Source organism: Protomyctophum parallelum (assembly GCF_964188405.1).
Source record: "Protomyctophum parallelum genome assembly, chromosome: 2".
Lineage (NCBI taxonomy): Eukaryota > Metazoa > Chordata > Actinopteri > Myctophiformes > Myctophidae > Protomyctophum > Protomyctophum parallelum.
In genome coordinates, this window is record NC_139699.1 from 47,291,905 (window position 1) to 47,315,877 (window position 23,973).

Below are 23,973 nucleotides of genomic sequence, written 5' to 3' on the forward strand. Positions count from 1 at the left end.
GCTTCAGAAACGGGCATTAAAGTATGAGGTATAAAGTACAGCAGCCTTTAGTCTTTCTAAAAAAGTCTTTCTAAAAAAGAAAGATTGGGTATTAGGTAAGACTGACTGTTATGTATCTTTCAGGACCTTTCACTGCTTTGTCTCAACCATTACTATATGGGCTCTGGTCTCAGCCACCGCGGTAGATATTTTGATATTTTGCCACTACTGTTGGAGCAGCCATAAACTACATATGTTCATCCTGATGTTCTGGGCATCTTTGTAATGTTAGTGTTAGTAAAAAGCAGGTAAAAGAGTAAAAGATGGTACCCGGGGTACGATTGTACGATTTGAGAGTATGACCTCAATGTATGAGGTCATACTCTCAAATCGTACCCCAGCTATTTTGCTGGACACGTTGATGATTTTATGGAGTTTGCTCTTATTAACCAATGATAATGAGCCATACCAGGAAACAAAACAAAATGTCAATGCACTCTCCACAAAGGATCGATGGAAAAGTGCCATTAATTTTTTTCCCCACGTTATACTGTCTCAGTCTGCGCATAAAATGCAGCCTCTGCTGACCTTTCTTATAGATGGAATGAGTGTTGGAATTCCATGTCAGCTTGGAATCAATCGTACAGTGTACACCCATAGTGCTAGAAATATGTGATAATATTGCAGCTGTGGTAGCTTTCTGTGTGTTATCATTATAAATCCATTCATAACCCCATGCCAAAAATATTGGCACATTTCAAATTTAGCTTATATCTGTATAGAACTGAAGCATTCTACTTCAAACTGACAATTATTAATTAGATAATATGTTCTCTCTATTACTGGCAGTGACAACATAATGACTATGCAGTTGTCACGGCATAGTGACTATACATTAAAAAATATGTGCTTCTGCTTTCAAGATGTTACACAAAGGTTTCCTCTGTAAATAACCTAAAGATGTAATAGCATGATTACAGACATACATTCTAAGGAAATTATGAAATTCAATATACTAATACAAATGTTAAGTCCTACCAGTTCTCTGAATAACAGCTATATACTGTAAAGTAACCAGGATTGAATGAGTTAACATTACATACATGACCAGTAGTTTTTATATGCAAAGCACCTCTAATGCAGTGTTTTCGTCGACTAAAACTATGACGAAAAATGTTCGTCGAATACCTTTTTCCACTGACTAAATGGAAACTAAATGAAAACTAAGCTATGGTGACTAAAACTGACTAAATATATATATTTTTGTCGATTTTGTAAACCAATAAAAACTAGACTAAAATGTTAGGAAGGCACAAGTGGAGATCCAGTACAAGAGATCCAGTATAAGTCATTTTACACTTGGTTGCATGCTTAAAATAGCAGATCTACAAGCTCACAATGTGTCGCAGCGCGACAGATCGGCTATTTTCAGCAAGTGTAAAATCAGCCAATCAGACGGAATCAAGGCCCGCCAAAATACATTTTAGTTGACTAAATCAACTGTAGATTTAGTCGACTAAAACTAGACTAAACACTAAAACATTCCAGGTGACTAAAACTAAATGAAAATGTTTTAAGAGACTATGACCAAAACTAAAATAGATATTTGCTGCCAAAAACGACACTGCTCTAATGTTGCATTCACACGGGCAGATGTAAAAGATGCAGTCTACCATTCATTGCCAATGGAAGCCAGCCACATGACGATGCAAAGATGCAGTCTACCATTCACTGTCAATGGAAGCCAGCCACATGACGATGCAAAGATGCAGTCTACAATTCATTGCCAATGGAAGCCAGCCACATGACGATGCAAAGATGCAGTCTACCATTCATTGCCAATGGAAGCCACCGACATGACGATGCAAAGATGCAGTCTACCATTCATTGTCAATGGAAGCCAGCAACATGACGATGCAAAGATGCAGTCTACCATTCATTGCCAATGGAAGCCAGCAACATGACGATGCAAAGATGCAGTCTACCATTCATTGCCAATGGAAGCCACCGACATGACGATGCAAAGATGCAGTCTACCATTCATTGCCAATGGAATCCAGCAACATGACGATGCAAAGATGCAGTCTACCATTCATTCATTGCCAATGGAAGCCAGCAACATGACGATGCAAAGATGCAGTCTACCATTCATTGCCAATGGAAGCCAGCGACATGACGATGCAAAGACACAATGATGCGTGTAGCTGCTCCAAATGATACTCCCATAGAGCACCGAAGTCCTGTCAGTAGAGGGCGCAAATTCACAGGTTTGTGTACTTTTTATTTGCATTATAATTCCCATAGGGGGATTTTACATCGCTGTGTTTGAAAAATAAACCGATCACCCCAGCCTTTTCACTCATATGGATATGAAGCATCGACTGAAGGTGGAAATGTACAAATATACCCAAAGAGTAACAAAATAAGCGCTAGAAACGAGTCAAACAACCCAGAGACTACATTTCCGGGTAGGCGGAGTGGCTGCAGCTGCCCGTCGCACAACAGAAATGGAATGTTAATTACGTTTATTTTTATTTTATTGATATTTAATGTTTCGTGGTTAGTACGAGTTGAGTCACTGCCAGCTGAGCTTACATCAACGAGGAATCTCAGGAATGCAATGTGTTGACAGCTGGGCGTGACGTATATTAGCAGTGACATTGCTTTAATATGTAGTTTCAAGGCTTTTGCAGCCACATTAATTAAATTTTCTCCAGAAACTGGCTGTATCAAATATGAATGGACATCATTAACGATGCACAGCCACTCCCCTGACAGAAAGGACGGGATGGTCGGTTTATTTTTCAAACACAGTTCTTATATGAAGCGACCTAAAATCGCCCTATGGAGATTTCAATGCAAATAAAAAAATACATGAACCTGTGTATTGGCGCCCTCTACTGAAAGTGACGTCAGACTTCGGTGCTCTATTGGTCTTTGCGTGTGTGAACGCAGCATATGGCTGGAAAAATCGCTAACTCATTAATTTGTTCATTGAATTCAATAGTTTGCCTATTTTAGTCTACCCATGCTGTAGCGGCTGATTCATTTTTGGACTGATTGTAAGATTTGTAAACACTGTGAACTGTGATGTGGCAATAAAGATCATTCTGATTCTAATTATGATGGACAGCTGTGTTAATCTGCAGGTCTACTGTGGGTTACCAGGTGTGCTCACCTGCAGGTCTAGCGTAGCACCACCAGCCTCCACTAGCATCTGAACCAAGGCCTCGTCTCCTGCTGACGACGCGTACATTAGCGGAGTCATCCCCTAAGCGGTGACATACACAAAGATGCTTTTATACATTATGAAATGAGATATCAAAACATTAAATCATTTGCTAGTGTACAAAGTGTTCTGTAGTGCAATTGCAGTATAATTATTTGAATATACTGCTGACGTTGGTAAGACATTAATAATTGCTGCTGCGTTTAGTATGAGGTTCATATTCACTGAACATGTTCAGTATCAATCAATCAATCATGGTCCATAGCAACATAAAAATAACATAAAAAATACAAAGACAAGGCGGTCCACATGAACTCATAAATGCATATACTGTACAGGCTCACATGCCAATGGTTCCACAGATTAGAGACAAATAACCTGACTGAACTCAATAAAGGGTTACTCAGAATTAAAATGAATAGTGCATGTGGACTTCATAGAAGCTGAACACTTACTAAGCGTACGAACAATCATGTTAGCTTGTGCATATTATAGCATTCTGCGTTGCCTGTAAATGTCCCCATCATCAGATGTGGTCATTTGTTAAATAATGGCCAAAGTACTTGACCTCATCACAGAACAGTGTGAGGTACAGACTAGTAGGAGGCTGTATCAAACAAAATGACTGGGAATTCACCCTAACTCTGTGCGTGCGTGCACGCACACACACACGCACACACACACACACACACACACACACCTGGTCATCCATTGTGTTGAGACCTTCGGTGCCCAGAAGCCGTGTGGCCTGGCGGAGCAGGTCCGCGCGCCCACACGACAGCATCCTGAAGCCCAGGTCCACTTGGAACTTATGCGAGGCGGCCTCCGCGTCCAGGCCCCTGAAGGAGTGGAAGCAGTACTCTGACCTGAGGAGAGAGAGAACGTCGACAGAAACAGAGATGAAACAAAAATAGACACGGAACAAACGGAGAGAAACACCTTCGATAACAAAACGCCATCCCATTGCTAATATAATGTTTTAACTTCGATTCAGTTTGCGTCCTGCAGGGCATGACGTTAAACTGGTCCGTTCAAGAGGACCGGCGACCCTCGAATGTAAACCAGCCACGAAAGGAAGGAAGGAACTTCAATTCACCTCCATTCCATTAAAATATAAAATCACACCCGTGTGAAGTGGTGCAACTCCGTGTGGGGTTCCCCCTGAAATTCCAGACCCACAGGACCGCGGCCAGGGTGCCGGCCCGGTTCCGGCGAGCCGCCTCACGTCCGAAACGGTAGAGAAATGACAGAGTTACCGTGTGGGGGTCCCTCTACTGTACTGTACTGTCACTGTACTGGCACACCCAAAATCACCATATATACACTTAATAATATGTGCGTGTACCGTGCGTTTGTGTGTGTTAGGTTGCGCACAGGTGGTGAAAAACAACCATGCTGTTTTCATGCTCAGACCTATAGGCACCCACCCAGCCACACACACACAGCTCCATTAGGGAGTGGTTGCACCGCTCAAAAAAAACCCAGCATTATTGTATATTATTTTCATTAGCTTACTTTAGCTGTCTGGGCTCACAGTCTACACCTGGGAGGAGTTGCCTCGCAGTCTGTCTGACATCATCACTGTCCACCAATAGGCTGCGTCGATGCTCGGCGTGCACCACGGCAATCCTGATCCACTCCATGAGGGGGGGGAGGAGGAAGAAAGGTCTGGGGGAGGGGGGGGGGGGCATACCATCAACACAGTTCAGACCAGTGCGTGGTGTATACTACTGTAGAACCAGAGTAATCTAGTGAGAGAGTAATGTCACTCCCGTTCACTCTCATTGTAACAATGGAATGCGGAAGTGCTCATTCTATCTCAATGGAATAGTTCCAGCTATAGGAGCAATGTTTGGAACTATCGCCCAGGCACCCGCTTTGCGTGTCACCACTCTCTTACTAGATTACTCTGTGTAGAACATAACTTTTTCCACATAATGTTCAAAGCATAAACAAATACAATATAATACAAAATCAAAAATAATTTCTAAAATGTTCACAAAATAGCTTATGTGTGTACAATCTACAAGTTCACAAAGCACTGCATGCATGGCCATGTTTTATGGTTTGGGTTATTTTTTTCTCTCACAATTTATTAATGATAATTATAATAATTACAATTGCTCAGATTTATATTGCGCTTTTCGAGGTATAGTAAAGTTGTTTTACGGAGCATGCTTCAAATGTATAGAAATAAATTACCCTTTTTTAGAATAGTTTATAGACAGAATGGACAAAATGTGCAGACACAGCATTTAAGTAAATTCCCTTCCAATGATAATTTAATAAAACTAGAGATGGTGTCATGCTTTAACCAGTTCAGTTTTAGTTCACAAATAGTTTTTCTTAAATCTCTTTCTTGACGTCAACGATACTGATGAAGACCCAATAGAATTAACGCTGCAGCATATCTTTGTTTCATTTGGACATTGTTTGTTTACAACCCCATCAACATGTTATCAACGCCAACTTTTGCTTCCCGGCGATTGAGCAACGCTGGCCTGGATTCATGAGTTGTGCTTATTGAGGTACGCACATAGAGCTCATTAATGGAAAAAGGAGAACTGGCAGATTATTGAGGCCAGTGCTGATAATTCGTACCAGCTGGAGGAAGACGATAAAGCTGGTTATGGCCGATAACTCACACAGCCACCTTTACTTCCAGTCATTAACCATGACTGGACAACATACTATGTTGTTTTTCATGATTTCTTTTTAAACATTTCATTTCATTTAAACATTACATACTATATAGTATGTCGTTTTTCATGGTTTGCGACGATAAAAAAGACATATATGTATGTAGGTATGTGGTCGAAAACCATGAAAAATAACATACTATAGTATGTCGTTTTTCATATTTGAGTGGTGCAACCACTCCAACCATTACACAGCTATGTGTGTCCCTGGGTCTGTCTGTCCCTGGGTCTGTCTGTCCAAGCACGAAAATAGCTTGGTTGGTTTTCACCATTTCTCAACCGTTTCAGAACGCGGGCGGCTTGCCGGAAACAGCCCAGGCCCGACCCCCCCGGGGACCCCCACACGGAGTGCACCACTTCACACGTTGTGATTTTTGAGTGGTGCAACCACTCCAAGGAACAGCAATGACCCTATGTTTAGAGTACCAGTAGGGGCAAAAGTGGCGCTGTTGTGCTAGAAACAGAGAGAGAGATAGTGTTGCCTGAGATAGTGTTTCCTGTTAATGAGAGAGAGAGAGAGAGAGAGAGAGAGAGAGAGAGATATGTCTGCTAATTCCCCCACACAGTAACTCTGTCATTTATCGACCGTTTCTGACGCGGGGTGGCTCGCCGGAACCGGGCTGGCACCCTGGGCGTGTTCCTGTGGGTCTGGAAGGTCCGGGGAGTGGGGTCCCACCGGGGGCCCCCACATGTAGTTGCACCACTCAGTTCACACGGGTGTGATTTTCGATACCGTCGAAAACCATGAAAAACAACATACTATAGTATGTCGTTGAAAACCATGACAAACATACTACCAGTATAGTATGTCTGGTTTTCATAATTTTCTTATCGTCAAAAACCATGAAAAGCAACATACTATAATATAGTATGTCGTTGAAAACCATGAAAAACAACATACTATAATATAGTATGTCGTTGGTGAGTTTATCCTTTTTACTCTAGCCTTGAAATGTTCAAAGTACTCCAGCTCTCTCTTTTGGGCGGCTGGGTACCCCGAAATTACACCAAAATTGTGTTTGCCACGCGGCCGAGGGAGGCCCTGAAATGTTGTCTCGTCCAGGGACCCCTACTACTGCACTGCTGAGAGACTAGTTGGTTACTAACTATTCACTACCATTCACTAAGCTGTTTACACCCATATTTTGAACGTAAAGGAATTTACACAAGATTCAAGACTTTATTGCCATGTCAACAGAGTTGATTGGAATTTGTTTCAGTGCACTAAAAACATACATACGATACATACACATATTCACATCACATAATCAGACAGAACACGATACAAAAGTACAGACATCATATGAGGGGGACCAATAAATAAGAAGAATGCAAAACGTTACAATTCATGTTGAATAAATAAAAAGCAAATTCATCACAGTTCATCGTTTTACAAAGCAGCTTCACGCTTATAAAGTGCGAGTGAAAAGAGGGTCAGCATTCAAGAGGCGAACAGCCTCGGGATAAGTGCTGTTCTTAAAGCGGCAGGTGTTGCACTTTAGAGACCGGAGTCTCTTACCTGAGGGCAGGGGTGCGAAAAGAGAGCAGGCAGGGTGGGAGGGGTCGGCGATCACCTTCTGCATTCTGCGCTTAGTGCGTATGGTGTAGATAGAGGAGACGGATGGGAGGTCGAGGCCAATGATTTTTGACGTTGTGCGAACCACCCTTTCTAGCCGTTTCCTCTCTAAGTCGGTGGTGTTTCCATACCACACTGTGACTGAGAAGACGAGGACACTCTCCACAGTGGCTCTGTAGAAGTGAACCAACGCCTCCCCAGTCACACCAAACTTCTTTAAGAGGCGTAGGAAGTGAAGCCTCTGGTGGGCTTTACTCGAGAGACAGCGAAATGCCTTCACGACTGACGACCTATGTCGCGACGTATATTTTTCCGTCGCAACGTATATTCGAGTACGTCCTGGCGTAAATATCAATTCGTCCCGGCAGAACGGACTCGTCGCGGCTATATCTACCCGTTTGCGACCTAGTAGTTTGACTATTCTTTTACGTCGCGACAGAACGGGACACGTCACGGCTATATCTACCCTTCTCGACGTAAAAGGTAATTCGTTGTGGCGTGTGTGGACTCGTCGCAACAGAACGGAACTCGTCGCGGCTATATCTACCCTTCTCGACGTAAAAGGTAATTCGTTGTGGCGTGTGTGGACTCGTCGCAACAGAACGGAACCCGTTGTGGCGTGAGCTGGCCTCGTCGCGACAGAACGTGACTCGTCGCTACCCGTTTGCGACGTAATGGTTGACTTTGTTATATGCCCGGTGCGCGGTGCCCTGCGCGGTGCCCTGCGCTGCCCTACGCCCACCGCGTGCACCTTGCCGGTCCGCCCTGCGCCCTGTGGCCTGGCACGTGTGCACGTGTGCCAGGCCACCGCGTGCACCATGCCGGTCCGTGGAGCCCTTCGCCGTCCCCAGGCGACCCTGCGTTCCAGAGCTGTCACATGCCCACCGAAAATAGCAGATCTACCAGCTCCTCTCCTACATACGGGATGGCCCGACCCGCGTCTGTGGACCCCTGGGGGGGTGTGTGTGTGAGCGTCTGAGCTCCTATCTGTGTGCCTCCCCCCCCCCCCCCCCCACCCCATGTGGACCCTTGCAGGGGGGGGGTCGGGGGGTCCCCCTATGCACTTTGTGTAGATGCTGCGTATCGCCTCATACTGAAAAAATTACTATTTTACGCACAGCGCAAGGCAATATGTGATTACGATCGTCCTTCTGGGGGGGGGGGGGGGGGCCAACACAATAGATAACCTACAAGGACATATGAATTTAATTTATATACACGGCTATATTAATTTAGCCGATCATCAAAGCTCACCGCGCTCGTATAGCGCATTGACTGTCTGTCTGTCTGTCTGTCTGTCTGTCTGTCTGTCTGTCTGTCTGTCTGTCTGTGTCTCAATGACTTGCCTTAGGCGGATAATATAGACTACAAGTACTTTATTAAAGTAAAGTAAAAGAGTGAGTTCTCATTGCGTTCTCTGCGTCGTAGCGCATGCAGATAGGCAGATAGGGGGGGGGGGGGCAGTTCTATAGGCAAGGGCAGAAGGTTCCTATAACGACAGTGGGTGCGTGCCCACCTTAGAGTAGCCTATATATTTTAAGGCACCCGCCCCGCAACTTATTATTATTGGCTTATTATTTTGCCACCAGCGGAGTTGACGGTTGACGCCGTTGTCTAGTATAGACTATAGGCCTGTGCCAGGATGATTTTAAATAAATATGTCTCTGTCTCTGCGTCTCTAGAGCTATAACATATATACTGTTGCACACATCATGTGTGACACATGTGCACACACACACACACACACACACACACACACACACACACACACACACACACACACACACACACACACACACACACACACACACACACACACACACACACACACACACCGAGTACTAAGTATAAGTAGCATATAGGGTACGGCTCTAAAAACATTAAATACTGCGGGAGCATTACACTAAACAAAGTTGGATTTGTACATTGCAGAAACGTAACATAACGTAAGTGTTCTTATTATTGTCCGTCTGGGTTTTATAATGCAGTGTGAGTCCGCTCCGCGATAGCCGATCTGCAAGCTCACAACGCGTTGCGCTGATTGACAGTGCACGTGCAGCAGCTACTGTATAAAATTATATTTAAGTAGGCTACTTTTTTGTGTGACGTCTGTGTGTTATTGACTTCTTGTTCCTTAATGTGCAGGTTTATCAGAGCGATATAGTGCAGCTGTGAGTGAGTAGGCCTATAGCTGCTGCTGCTGCGTCCGTGCACCAATAGAGCGACCGCGGCAGCGGCACGTATGAAATATTAAATAAAAATATGTTGGGCTTCCGGGCGTCCGTTTCTGGACTGTACCAACGGGCTTAGGGCCGGACGGTCCCTTAACTCCACGGGCCCCTATATTTTAGGCCCGTGCAGGGCTCTAGTGTGTGTGTGTGTGTGTGTGTGTGTGTGTGTGTGTGTTAAATGTGGTCATTTAAATGTAGGCCTATTATATACACGCACCATACAAGCACCTATATTATATAATGTGTTATACAAATGGGCAATCAACATATAGCAGCACCCCCCACCAGCAGATGTATATAAACATGGAATTGCGCTATGATATTAAAATGGACTGAGCTGTGATTGTGCCGTACTGCGCCGGCCGGTGGCCACTGGCCTATTCTGCCATGCAGTATAAATGCATTATCATGCCTGTTGGTGAAATATAAACATCTAAAATGGTTCAGTAATAATTAGCATAAGTTATTATTAACGAAAAACATCTAATACTATTTTAAATTGGTCTAATAAAGTTAGTAACTAATCAGAAGCAGCAACCATTTTGTTTCAAACAACTATAGACCAATAAAATAGTAGGCTAGTATTTATGTTTTTCGTTAATAATAATACATGCTAATTATTATTGAACGGTAAGTACGCTGGTATGTACGCTAAGGTACACTATAAGCTTGTAGATCTGTTTATTTTAGTCAGAATCTCGTGTGTGTGTGTGTGTGTGTGTGTGTGTGTGTGTGTGTGTGTGTGTGTGTGTGTGTGTGTGTGTGTGTGTGTGTGTGTGTGTGTGTGTGTGTGTGTGTGTGTGTGTGTGTGTGCGCGCGCACACACATCACATGTGCACACATGTGTGCTATATGTTATAGCTCTAGAGACGCAGAGACAGACATATTTATTTAAAATCATCCTGTCTCGCACGGCATATAGAGCCAATGAACGGAGCATACCCCCCCCCCCCCCCTCTCTCTCTCTCTCTCTCTCTCAGCACACGCTGTGCTGTGATATCAATCAGACGCAAATGATCATTGAGTAACGTTAGCTCTGACTCGCACATTATGTGAGATCACATAAAAGGCCTTTAATATAGCCACAGATCATATAGGAATAGGCTTGGGCACTACCCTACCATCTCTCTATAGTGGGGCACCGACGATCTGCAAGCTCACAACGCGCTGCATGTGGACGCAACACTTGGAGCTTGTAGATGCGCACCACAGATCATACAGGGCGTGTGTTCCAGCTAACCCTATAGCATAACACACACACAAGCAACAGTATAGACATCTATTCATCATTATTTATTTCAAATCAAAATACAATGTAATGCTGTCACTGTCACTTCACTGTCATGAAGTTCGCACGCACACGCACACGCGACACACACACACACACACACACACACACACACACACACACACACACACACACACACACACACACACACACGTTTGCTTTCATTCGCTGTATGATACATTAGGCGATATAGACCCGCTGCGGCCCAGCGATAATCAACCGCTGTCCGCTGCGATGCGTGAGCTTGTAGATCAGATGCCGACAGACAGACAGACAGACAGACAGACAGACAGACAGACAGACAGACAGACAGACAGACAGACAGACAGACAGACAGACAGACAGACAGACAGACAGACAGACAGACAGACAGACAGACAGACATGAAATGAAATGGTTCAATAATAACACACACGAGATTCTGACAGAATGCGGCGGCATGCTTAAAATAAACAGATCTACAAGCTTATAGTGTATACCATAGCGTATACATACCAGCGTACTTACCGTTCAATAATAATTAGCATGCATTATTATTAACGAAAAACATAAATACTAGCCTACTATTTTATTGGTCTAGTTCAGTTGATTGAAACAAAAGTCATGGAATTCAATTGCCTACATTCAGTATAGGCCTGGTTTTGATATAATGATGCAGGGAGATTTTCTGAGCCAGTCCGTGCCATGTCATTTTTTCAGATTAATATTTAAATCTTTAGTTGGAAGAATGCAATAGCATATCATAAGTGTTGACCATAATGGGACGGTTGGAACCAAATGAACCCCCGACGGCCGGCGCTATTCAGCTATAAGGCCTATAAACGATATGGCCATACAAATATGGTTATGTGGTGGTCTGTGACATGTCTGCGTGCGTGCGTGCGTGAAAGAAAGACAGAATACGACGCAATGACATGTCAAATTGTCAATTGTAGATCAGCTGCTTGTTATTTAAGTAGGCTAATATGAAGGCAGCGTCTCCGCAAACGTGGACACCCGTGGCCCCCCTTGATCCCCAAGGGTCCACGGTGACCCGTACCGCCCGGGGGTCCCCGGACCCGTTTGGGCGGCCCGTCAGGTGGTTTTCGAGCTTGTGGATTTGTATTTTTAATATTGCTTGTCAAACGTTTAAGGCATATAGCCTATTTAATCTGATTGGTATAGCTCTGCATGGTTGCTGCTTCTGATAGCCTACTAACTTTACGCACGCATGCGACACACACACACACACACACACACACACACACACACACACACACACACACACACACACACACACACACACACACACACACACACACACTAGAGCCCTGCACGGGCCTAAAATATAGGGGCCCGTGGAGTTAAGGGACCGTCCGGCCCTAAGCCCGTTGGTACAGTCCAGAAACGGACGCCCGGAAGCCCAACATATTTTTATTTAATATTTCAAGCATACGTGCCGCTGCCGCGGTCGCTCTATTGGTGCACGGACGCAGCAGCAGCAGCTATAGGCCTACTCACTCACAGCTGCACTATATCGCTCTGATAAACCTGCACATTAAGGAACAAGAAGTCAATAACACACAGACGTCACACAAAAAAGTAGCCTACTTAAATATAATTCTATACAGTAGCTGCTGCACGTGCACTGTCAATCAGCGCAACGCGTTGTGAGCTTGCAGATCGGCTATCGCGGAGCGGACTCACACTGCATTATAAAACCCAGACGGACAATAATAAGAACACTTACGTTATGTTACGTTTCTGCAATGTACAAATCCAACTTTGTTTAGTGTAATGCTCCCGCAGTATTTAATGTTTTTAGAGCCGTACCCTATATGCTACTTATACTTAGTACTCGGTGTGTGTGTGTGTGTGTGTGTGTGTGTGTGTGTGTGTGTGTGTGTGTGTGTGTGTGTGTGTGTGTGTGTGTGTGTGCACATGTGTCACACATGATGTGTGCTACAGTATATATGTTATAGCTCTAGAGACGCAGAGACAGAGACATATTTATTTAAAATCATCCTGGCACAGGCCTATAGTCTATACTAGACAACGGCGTCAACCGTCAACTCCGCTGGTGGCAAAATAATAAGCCAATAATAATAAGTTGCGGGGCGGGTGCCTTAAAATATATAGGCTACTCTAAGGTGGGCACGCACCCACTGTCGTTATAGGAACCTTCTGCCCTTGCCTATAGAACTGCCCCCCCCCCCCTATCTGCCTATCTGCATGCGCTACGACGCAGAGAACGCAATGAGAACTCACTCTTTTACTTTACTTTAATAAAGTACTTGTAGTCTATATTATCCGCCTAAGGCAAGTCATTGAGACACAGACAGACAGACAGACAGACAGACAGACAGACAGTCAATGCGCTATACGAGCGCGGTGAGCTTTGATGATCGGCTAAATTAATATAGCCGTGTATATAAATTAAATTCATATGTCCTTGTAGGTTATCTATTGTGTTGGCCAGGGTAGGTTATCTATTGTGTAGGCCAGCCCCCCCCCCCCCCCCCCCCCAGAAGGACGATCGTAATCACATATTGCCTTGCGCTGTGCGTAAAATAGTAATTTTTTCAGTATGAGGCGATACGCAGCATCTACACAAAGTGCATAGGGGGACCCCCCGACCCCCCCCCTGCAAGGGTCCACATGGGGTGGGGGGGGGGGGGGGGGGAGGCACACAGATAGGAGCTCAGACGCTCACACACACACCCCCCCAGGGGTCCACAGACGCGGGTCGGGCCATCCCGTATGTAGGAGAGGAGCTGGTAGATCTGCTATTTTCGGTGGGCATGTGACAGCTCTGGAACGCAGGGTCGCCTGGGGACGGCGAAGGGCTCCACGGACCGGCATGGTGCACGCGGTGGCCTGGCACACGTGCACACGTGCCAGGCCACAGGGCGCAGGGCGGACCGGCAAGGTGCACGCGGTGGGCGTAGGGCAGCGCAGGGCACCGCGCAGGGCACCGCGCACCGGGCATATAACAAAGTCAACCATTACGTCGCAAACGGGTAGCGACGAGTCACGTTCTGTCGCGACGAGGCCAGCTCACGCCACAACGGGTTCCGTTCTGTTGCGACGAGTCCACACACGCCACAACGAATTACCTTTTACGTCGAGAAGGGTAGATATAGCCGCGACGAGTTCCGTTCTGTTGCGACGAGTCCACACACGCCACAACGAATTACCTTTTACGTCGAGAAGGGTAGATATAGCCGTGACGTGTCCCGTTCTGTCGCGACGTAAAAGAATAGTCAAACTACTAGGTCGCAAACGGGTAGATATAGCCGCGACGAGTCCGTTCTGCCGGGACGAATTGATATTTACGCCAGGACGTACTCGAATATACGTTGCGACGGAAAAATATACGTCGCGACATAGGTCGTCAGTCGTGAAGGCATTTCGCTCCACCTGCTTTACTCACCCACGTTAGTAGTCTGCTCCGAGGCTGACTTATGTGGGACCAAAACTTGCGCCTGTCATTAGAACGCCTTATTCTTCATGCAAATTCAATTAGAATAGAGCCAAACCTCAAATAAAATATGAATTTGCCCAACATTGATTGATTCTTTATTTAAAGGTATATTCAGTGATTTCACTCAAAAAACCTTAGGTTTCGTTTTTGGCTGTGGGACCCAGCATTTCGTCCAATCAGGATAGAGAGTCAAAAACGAAACCTAAGGTTTTTTGACCCCCAGGGGTTAACTGGGGACAGGGAGGAACTCCTTATATGGCCAGCACACTCTATAGTAGGGAGGATCATCACAACAAAACAAAAAAATTAGTGATATTTGAATTAAGTGAAATCACTGAATATACCTTTAAGTGTTATGCTTCCGAAGAAGCCCAGCCCATATGGACTTACAGGACACTTTTTATAGTTTACATAAACGACAATAAACCCACATGACAGTTTGCAAACAACGATCAAGTGAATACCAAACTGACTAATACACCCCAGATCCTTACGAGGCAGATTACATAATATTCACATTTGGACAGGTTGACAGCGGCTACGTTGACTGTAAACCTGGCCAAATGTGAATTTGGAAAAGCAACAGTTACTTATCTAGGCAAGGAGGTTGGCTTGGGAAAAGTGCGGCCTGTGCATGCTAAGGTTATGGCTATTGTTGATTATCCAGCCCCAACCACCCAACGTGAGTTGTGTCGTTTTGTTGGAATGGCTGGCTACTACCGCTCATTCTGTCGTAATTTTTCCTCTGTCATGACTCCTCTGACTAGCTTGCTCAGTGACACCAGACAGTTTATCTGGTGCTCAGAGTGTCAGCAGGCCTTTGAGAAGGCCAAAGCATTGCTATGCAGTGCTCCTGTGCTTGCTGCCCCAGACTTTGCTCTGCCATTCAAAGTAGAGGTGGATGCAAGTGCCTTGGGGGCTGGGGCTGTATTGATTCAAGAAGGTGCTGATGGAATTGATCACCCCATCTGTTTCTTCTCTAGAAAATGTACTAAGCCACAGCTTAACTATTCCACCATTGAGAAGGAAGCACTGGCCTTACTGCTGGCCTTGCAGCATTTTGAAGTTTATGTTGGATCAAGCTCTGTACCTGTTATTGTATACACCGACCATAACCCACTAACATTCCTCCACAGAATGTATAATCAGAACCAGCGCTTGATGAGGTGGGCCCTCATCATCCAAAACTACCACATAGAAATAAAGCATAAGAAAGGCTTGGACAATGTCATGGCCGATGCGTTGTCCCACGCCTGAGTACAGTACTTTTTTTTCTTTTTCTTGTGGATCAGTTTCAGTCTAGCTACTGTATACTGTAGATATGAACAAACTTAGGGTAAGTTTGTTCTTGTTCGTGGGCGTGTTACGTGTCACGTAGGTATGGTTGTCTGTAGGGTCTCTGTATTCCTCCCCTGTCTCTCCTTCCCTCTCCCCTCTTTGCATTCTCTACAGGTCTGAAGTCCATAACCACCAGTGTGACTCCAGCTGCCCTCATTGGCCAGCCGTTGATTCCCTGGCTCCGCCTTCAACCAATCACACACACCTGTGCCCTATAAAAGGGCTGTGTTGGGATCATTGCAGGCTCTCTCTTCAGCAACAGCAGTCATTGTTTGTTAGACCACAGACCAAGGAGACCTTGTTCTGACTATTCTACTACAGTATGTCTAGCACATATGCCCTGCCTTGGGATAGGTAAGATGGGGGCCTCTATACATAGACCAAATGTAGGCAGAATCTATGTTAAACCACACTAGGTAAGGGATGGTTGCCACTTTTGTATTTATCCTCATTGGACAGTGTAGCTAGGCAGTCAGGCTTTTGTTTTCATGTCAGTCAGTTAGACCGCATTGTGTTCACCTTAGCTGCTTAGTTTATTATTTTGGCAACATCCGTGTCCCCTGGCAGTGGCATACTTTTGTTTTGAACATTCTGACATATTTGTAAACCTTGTAAATATTCACCTGCTTTAAAACCACTAAAATACCATTAGGTACTTTTTGCCTCGAAACCTGTGTTGTCCATTTATTTGCACCTTTTTATGTTTGGTATCCCGTTTTCATTTATGTTGTTACCCTAGCCTCTAAACTTTGCCAATATAAGGGTTTCGTAACAACATAAAATGAAATACCATAAAATAAAATACACCATTAGGCCTGTGACAGGAGACACATACTGTATGTACTGTACCTACTTGAAGAGCTGGGATTGTCTTCTATACTCCAGGCTCTAGAAACAAGGACTGGGCTGTCCTAAATACTTCATTATTAAATAACCAGTCTAACTTCTGACCATCATCTTCCCAGAATAAGAATAGTTCAGGATTTCTTTTGTTGCATTGCCTCAAATAGTGGAACCCTCAAGTCATCGTACAGAAAGGAAAGGTACTATGTTTACCCAGGGTAACTGGACTAAGCATCAGATACTTGTTTACAGCCAGGCCCTGCTCATAGAACATTTCATGGTAGGGGTTCAATGCCTTGTCCAAGGGCACTTCAGCGGTGGTAATTTAACGTGTCGGACCGCTGATTAGAACTGACGACCTTCCGGTATCAAGACCGCTCCGCAATCCGTTCGGCCACCGCTGCCTACAGGGTACAATAGAGGGTATGCGCGTGACATCATCATACCCGGAAGTTATGCAGGAATGCCTACTGAGTGGCAAAAAACTACTTTCTGGCCTTCACAGCCCCATATATCCAAACAGAAAAGTCCTATTTGATTGCATTAAGTGACTTTAAACAACATTAACCCATTTTGGGTGGGAACCCCCTTTTGGTGTTTTATACATTATGTTATAATTTAGCTATTGAAAAATAGCAGATCTACAAGCTACGAGCTTGTAGGTCTGCTATTTTTGAAAAAATCGTGAAAATTTTTATTTCAGAAAACTGGAGGATTTTCGAGGTCAGGCATAAATGGGTTAAATTCACTTTGTCACTCACGTTGCCACTCGATCTGCCATTCACTTTATGCATGCGCGCATACCCTCTATAAAACAAACTGAATTTCATTTTCCACATCATTCAATGCTTCCCCAACATTTGTCAACACATTATTGTACAGTACCTCTCTCTGCTGAGGCTCATGGCGGGAGGCTCCAGGTTGGGGTTCTCCAGGGACTCCGTCCTGGGGCTGGACAGGTAGTAGTAGAGGCTGTGCAGAGCGTCCGGGGCCCAGGAGGTCACCGGCGGCTGACCGGCAGAACGAGCAGGGCTCGGACACAACTTCGGGCCGGTGGTGCTGCCACCGGCGGTGCACAGACGCTGCATGTGATGCATCGCTCGCGACACCAGGTCGCCTTCATGGGCGAGAATGAGAAACATCATTTTTTATTTATTTTTAAAGATATTTATATATATTATTTATATAAAAACTTATTTTTATTTCACTACGCCTTTAATAAACTGGTTGGTGTGGCCACATAAAAAGATAATTTTAACACTCGAACAATCATAGTGCCTGATGATCATCTTTAACCTTTTATTTATTCAAGACACACGATGGCAGTCTTCCACTGTTTAGATTAATTGCATGGAAGGGAAATGGCCTCATCCACATCTTGAATAGTGTATGACATACACATACACCCCGTAGTATAGTGAATCTAATAACATGTTGTGCCTTTGTTGTGAGGTTTGATGGTGATACAGTGCATTGAGCCAAGCTCTAAAGAACACCCCTGTCAGTGTCTGCGGATGCATAAGCCAGCAGGGGATTTGTGTCATTGTCACTGTGCACAAAATGTTCCTGTTTGGTCTGGACAACCTGTTCAATGTGTCATGGTCGCGTCCTGAGCCCCTCCGTTTGTCCATGATTTCCCTCTGTCTCTCCCAAGTCCTGGCTCAGCTGGGGACCAGTTGGGTGATCAGCTCCGGTGACTATTTAAACTCTGCCTTGTGTTTGTTCAGTGCTGGATCTTAAGTTAGTGGCTACGTTTACATGAGCAGTTAAATCCCCTTTTCATTCCGAATAGAAGTTCAATCCTATTAAACGTTATGTAAACACCTACAAAAACTTACATCCGAATGAAAACGCTCGATGCGATCTAAAAACCATTCCGATGTCACTGGCCGGATTACTCCGATGTTCAATGTGATTGAAAGAAAATTGGTCTTTCTGAGCATGCTCATTTCCATTGCGCTCCAACTCCAAGGCGCTCATAAGCCTCATATCCAAGGCGCGCCGAGGAGTTTGCACATAGAGCGCGTTATTTCGTGCATTTTGTGTGTGTGTGTTCAACGGTCTCTCTCTCTCTCTCACACTCTCTCTCTCAAAAATAACGAGCGACCCGATACAATAATAATCAGTGTGTTGCGTGCCCTGGCCGTGCTGTAGATAATAAAGTAGGCTACACATAAAAACGAGATGATCACCTTCCCAGCGGAGAAGGGGAGGCAGCAGGTGGGGAAAAAAAGACGGTAAACATAATATGTCCGTCCCTATCCAAGCAGCAGCCTCAAAACTACTGCGGAATGAAATGATGGGATTTCAAAGTGTCATCTTTCGTCTGAAAGTCACAATGAATGAACTGCCTATATTTTATGTGTCCAACAGATGGCGTAGTTTCACGTGAATTAACATGTATCATGTCTTCTATCACTTCTCCATATAAACACTCATTCGGAATGACCATTTCCCATGTAAACTCGCGGATGTATTTTATTCGGAAGTATTTATTCGGAATGATCAACCTTCATGTAAACGTAGCCACTGTCAGGTTTTATGTTCAGTGTATGTACTTCTGTTATCCTATGTCATTAACCAAGTAAAGTCAAGTTTATGTGATCTTCTTGTCCTGCCTTTGTTTGAGCTTCCTGCACTTGGGTCCTAACACCTGCAAACCGTGACACCATGAGGAAGGATTCTGGGGTGAGATGTGGTGAACCTGTCTACACTGTGGGCAATTGTGGCATAGGCTGTCTATATACTCTACACTCTACTCTAACAGCAACAAGGACCGCTATATATATATACACAGTAAAAATTTGTTTTGTTTTCCTGCCTTATGGCATACAGAATAATAACTTTTAGTTTGTCTATTTTCTTTCTCTCTAACAAGTGTTTGGATAACGAGGTGTAATGTGTTAGTGGAACGGAGGGGTTGACTTCACACCGGCGTTGATGTGAAGGAGTGCTTGTTTTATATTACACAGCGAGCAGGAGTGTTATACAGTATATATATATAACTGAGCTGACCTGAGGTCAGCTGTAATGATCTGTCCCTACAGACCAGACACGGGTCACAGTTAAAACAAACACACAGTAGCCCCACTGTGACTGCTGGGGCAAACTAAATGTGGCACGTCATGTACGCGCACGCACACACTTACTGAGCTCTGTGATGCTGCCTACACAGGTGGCCAGCAGGGCCTGTTCCAGGGCGTGTAGCTCTAGCTGAACGAAGGCATCTTCCCTGCTCTCCGCTGGGTCCAGGGGGACCTTGGTGGTGGTGGCTGGCAGTGACATCTCACCTGGTGAACACACAATGCAATGCAATCATTAGGTTGATTTACTAGCGTACAATTGGGGCAGGGTTTCCCCATACACGTCGTTTTGCAGAAGACAATTCCGAGGAGAGGACTTTTCTAATATAAATCTTGAATGTATATCAATCACATTCTACTAACTGCTTTGTCCACTGCATTGTCCATTTATGCAAAGATGTGTCAATCGATAGTCATTTGAACGGCTTGGAAGTGATTTGACTGCTGAGAATAGTTATAAGGGCTACTTGAAGACATAAACAAAACAAATCCTACACACTGTGCAACTGATCACCGTGACAGTGTCCTTGATGTAACCACATTGCTGTTACATTTGTGCACTCGTAGCAACCCATTTAGGCCTGACATAAAAAATATATATATATTCAAAGATTTGTGCCGCATTTTTACGATACAAAAAAATAGCAGACCTACAAGCTCGTAGCGCGCCACTCAGTGGTATGAGCTTGTAGATCTGCTATTTTTCAATAGCTAAAGTATAACTTAATGCTTAGGTAAAACACCAAAAGGGGTTCCCGTTCAGAATGGGTTAACTTGTGTAGTTGCTGACTCTCTTAGTGTTTAGATATATATTATATATATATATATATATATATATATATATATATATATATATATATATATATATATATATTGTTTTTTTATTAGCTTTATTCCTCTTTCTCCTATAGTCTTGACTCTGTCCTCAGTCTGACTTAGTACTCAAAGCGACCACCCTACTCCATCTACACTACACAATACGTGAGAAATGTGCAGCCGAATGTACCTTACATAATGATAAAGCACACTGTCAGATATCTGTACGATGTCCACACCCTAACCCACCCACAACCCGCAGAGCCACATTCTGACACACACACGCACACACACACACACGCGCACACGCTGCTGATGAGCTCTCCATCCATTATGTCATGGTGAAATGGCTATCTGCTGACTCCTGAACTTCTGTACAATGGAAACAGCTTTAGCGAGGACAGTTTAACAAAAGCCAAGCCTGGGCGGTAGCATTATTCACAGGCCATCACACCCCACCTTATTGGCAAGTCTGCTTCAACCATTCCCTGTGTGTGTGCGTGCGTGCGTGCGTGCGTGTGAGAGTGAGAATAATTGTGACATTGAGTGGCTTGGAATAGATCCACATTGATCCAGATGGTTATCCCAAACCAACCAACAGCTCCTGTCATCAATACATGTCTTGCAATTATACAGTAAACAGAGTGCCAGACCATATGGCACTGGTCATAGTGTCTCTATGGCACTGGTCAGTGTCAATAAGGTATAATTCTGTGTCCATATCATGGTCAGTAACTCAGTATCATAGTATCGTGGTCAGTATCATGTGACATGATACTGACTATGATACTGACCATGATACTGAAAAGTATAGAAGGTCCGCACACCGTTTGAATGCTCCCAAAATAATGTAATAACAGAGCGGCAAAAGACAAAATGTCTGCCTCTCCAAACCTTACCGACGAAGAAAGTTCTACTCCTCGGGAGCCAAAAACCTTCTGTTTACAAAGCATTGACATAGCTCCTGCACCACAGCGGCATATGGGAGACGGTCATGAAAACTATGCACCTATAACCTTGTAGGATTATGATGCAGAACATGGTTGCAAACAAGTTTGAACCAAGGACTTTTGCGTGAACCATGGGACACTGACATATCTCTATCTACTGTATATTTAGTAAATGCAGGAACGAAGATAAAGCTTTCTTCATTTCCACGTGCAGACTTGTTCATTATGCTGTAGTCAAAAGTTGGGGTGGAAGAGCAGTATAAGGAAAAGTATGTGTAATGTGTAAACTGCTAAAATAATAAAGTACAAATTTGTCCAACAGAGATTCAGAGAGAGAGAGAGAGAGCGTGTCTGGCTCTGAAATGGATACACCGCAGCATTGTCCTCCTGGGAAACACCCCTAAACACAAGGTCTTGTCTTTTCGTTTCAAATGTGTGCCACCACGAGAATGAAATGCAGCACATAATTGATATTGATTGCCTAGCTCTGTTTAGAAAAGAGAGGTAAACCGCTCAAACAAGTATCTATTCATGAACACAAGTGGCCAGTCTGTGGCATAGAGAGACAAAGCACAAATGCCTGATTTCTAATCCCTTACCTAGACACTGAACTGCATGCCCCCCTGCACACCGCCACCCGTACCCCACCCCAGGCTGAGCTACTGTGTGCTTATACGTCCATAATCATGTGTGATTAAGTCATTTCCTTTCACTCTGTCCCTGTGTGTACGTGTGACTGAATGAAAACAGAACACCCACACAATTCTTGTTTGTGAGTGGTGGGGGAAAGGTAGAGACTGAGAGAGAGACTGAGTTACACAATAAAATCCTTGATGTTAAATTCAACTCTTGAGTCGACCCAAATGGGCCCTTATACAGGACAAGCTGGTTACATCTGTATACACTCTCAGAGTTACACATGGTTAAATGTATTCTACATAGTAAGTATACATTTCTTAGTTTGGATTGTTTTCATCACTTGCTTTATATTGGCACCAAGTAAACGTATGTTTCCCATGCCAATAAAGCCCCATTTGAATTGATGGAGAGAGATAGAGGGAGAGAGGGGGAGAGAGAGAGAGAGAGAGAGAGAGAGAGAGAGAGAGAGAGAGAGCTTCAGTGGTCAAATGAGAACACAGGCACGCAGTCACCCCGGGCCAACACAACAGCTCTGTTCTGCTGTGTGGTATAATGCTCCAACTGTGTGATTATTGGAGAACACGACTACAGTGGGGCCATGCAGGACAGAGGGCTGTGAACCGGCTAGACCTCAGCTGGAGGTGTGCACCAACGTAGTTGTTGATTTAAACTAGTTTTCAAAACACACGCGGTCAACTCTCTGAGAGTGTAAAAATGTGTAACCCAAATGCCCAACAGACCCGTGGGCCGTAGGGAGGGTCTAATTGGTTACATTTGTGCACTCTCTGAGTTACAAATGCATAAATTAACACCCCACGCGTATGCTTATTTAGGGTTAGCATTAACGTCTGGGTTTGTGTTAGGGATTCAAATAGGGTTATGGTAATGGTTAACATTAGCGCTAGGTTTTGGTACGGGACTACGGATACATTAGTTTCAACTTGACAAGACTTTATGAAGTAACCAGCAGTGGTGGAAAAAGTACTCAATCTACAAGCTCTCAATGCGTCACGTTGCGACGCATTGAGAGCATTTAGAGACGCAGGACCACTTCACCACTTTTCAACCTATCTTCATATAATAGGTTCTCACTAATAATCATGAAAAAATGGCGCAAATTGGTCTTGATCAATTTGATCAGTGTGTTGTTAACTCGTTCTGTCCCTTTGGTGAAATGCACACTCCTAATCCCATCAAGAGTACCATAATGATGTACCATATGTAATCCTGGTCTCTAAAAGTACCTCCCCCTGGCCAGCCGGGGTGCCTGATGGAGGGGAAAGGAACTGGTCGGAATAGCGTGTTCCTTCCACGCGCTACGTCCGGCCAGGGAAATTCTCCCCTGTCAGGTGAAAAGAAGCAGCTTTGACTCCTCATGCATAGAAGGAGGCATGAGGTCAGTCCGCTGCCCCCCCCCCCCCCCCAGGTTGGCAGAGGAAGTGTAGCACCCAGGATTACATTAGATAATTGGCACTGACTGGGTGAAAAAACTGGGTTGCAAAATCGTGGGATAAAAATTATATATATAAAAAAAGTGGTGCAACTCCCCCCCACCCCTCTCTCTCTCTCTCCCTCATTAGCAGGCAACAGCGCAGCACTCTCTCTCTCTGTTTCTGGCACAACAGCGCCCCTACTGGTACTCATTATACTGGTGCTCATTAACCAACACATAGGTAGTCACATAGGTGAACCAACACATAGGCGGACACATAGGTGAACACGGACATTGCTGTTCCTTGGAGTGGTTGCACCATGAACTCAATAGTGAACTCATATGTGAACTCAATAGTTTCTATACTTGGAGAGCAGACAAGCTTTACTTTGCATGGAGAAAATAAT

The 23,973-nt window shown here is 44.5% G+C and overlaps 1 protein-coding gene across 3 annotated transcripts in view; it reads right to left on the bottom strand.

Annotated features, from left to right (window-relative positions):
- abtb2a (ankyrin repeat and BTB (POZ) domain containing 2a) overlaps window positions 1-23,973 on the bottom strand; it is a 51,427-nt gene that overhangs the window by 16,826 nt on the left and 10,628 nt on the right. For 2 of the 3 annotated variants that reach the window (XM_083759890.1, XM_083759889.1), the window contains 5 exons: window positions 19,796-19,936; window positions 17,532-17,763; window positions 4,724-4,876; window positions 3,909-4,074; window positions 3,158-3,250 (listed from right to left, as the gene is read on the bottom strand). In XM_083759890.1, the coding sequence (XP_083616016.1) occupies window positions 3,158-3,250; window positions 3,909-4,074; window positions 4,724-4,876; window positions 17,532-17,763; window positions 19,796-19,936 (785 nt within the window). The remainder of the gene's footprint in view (window positions 1-3,157; window positions 3,251-3,908; window positions 4,075-4,723; window positions 4,877-17,531; window positions 17,764-19,795; window positions 19,937-23,973) is intronic. The other variant, XM_083759891.1, reaches the window with a different exon arrangement.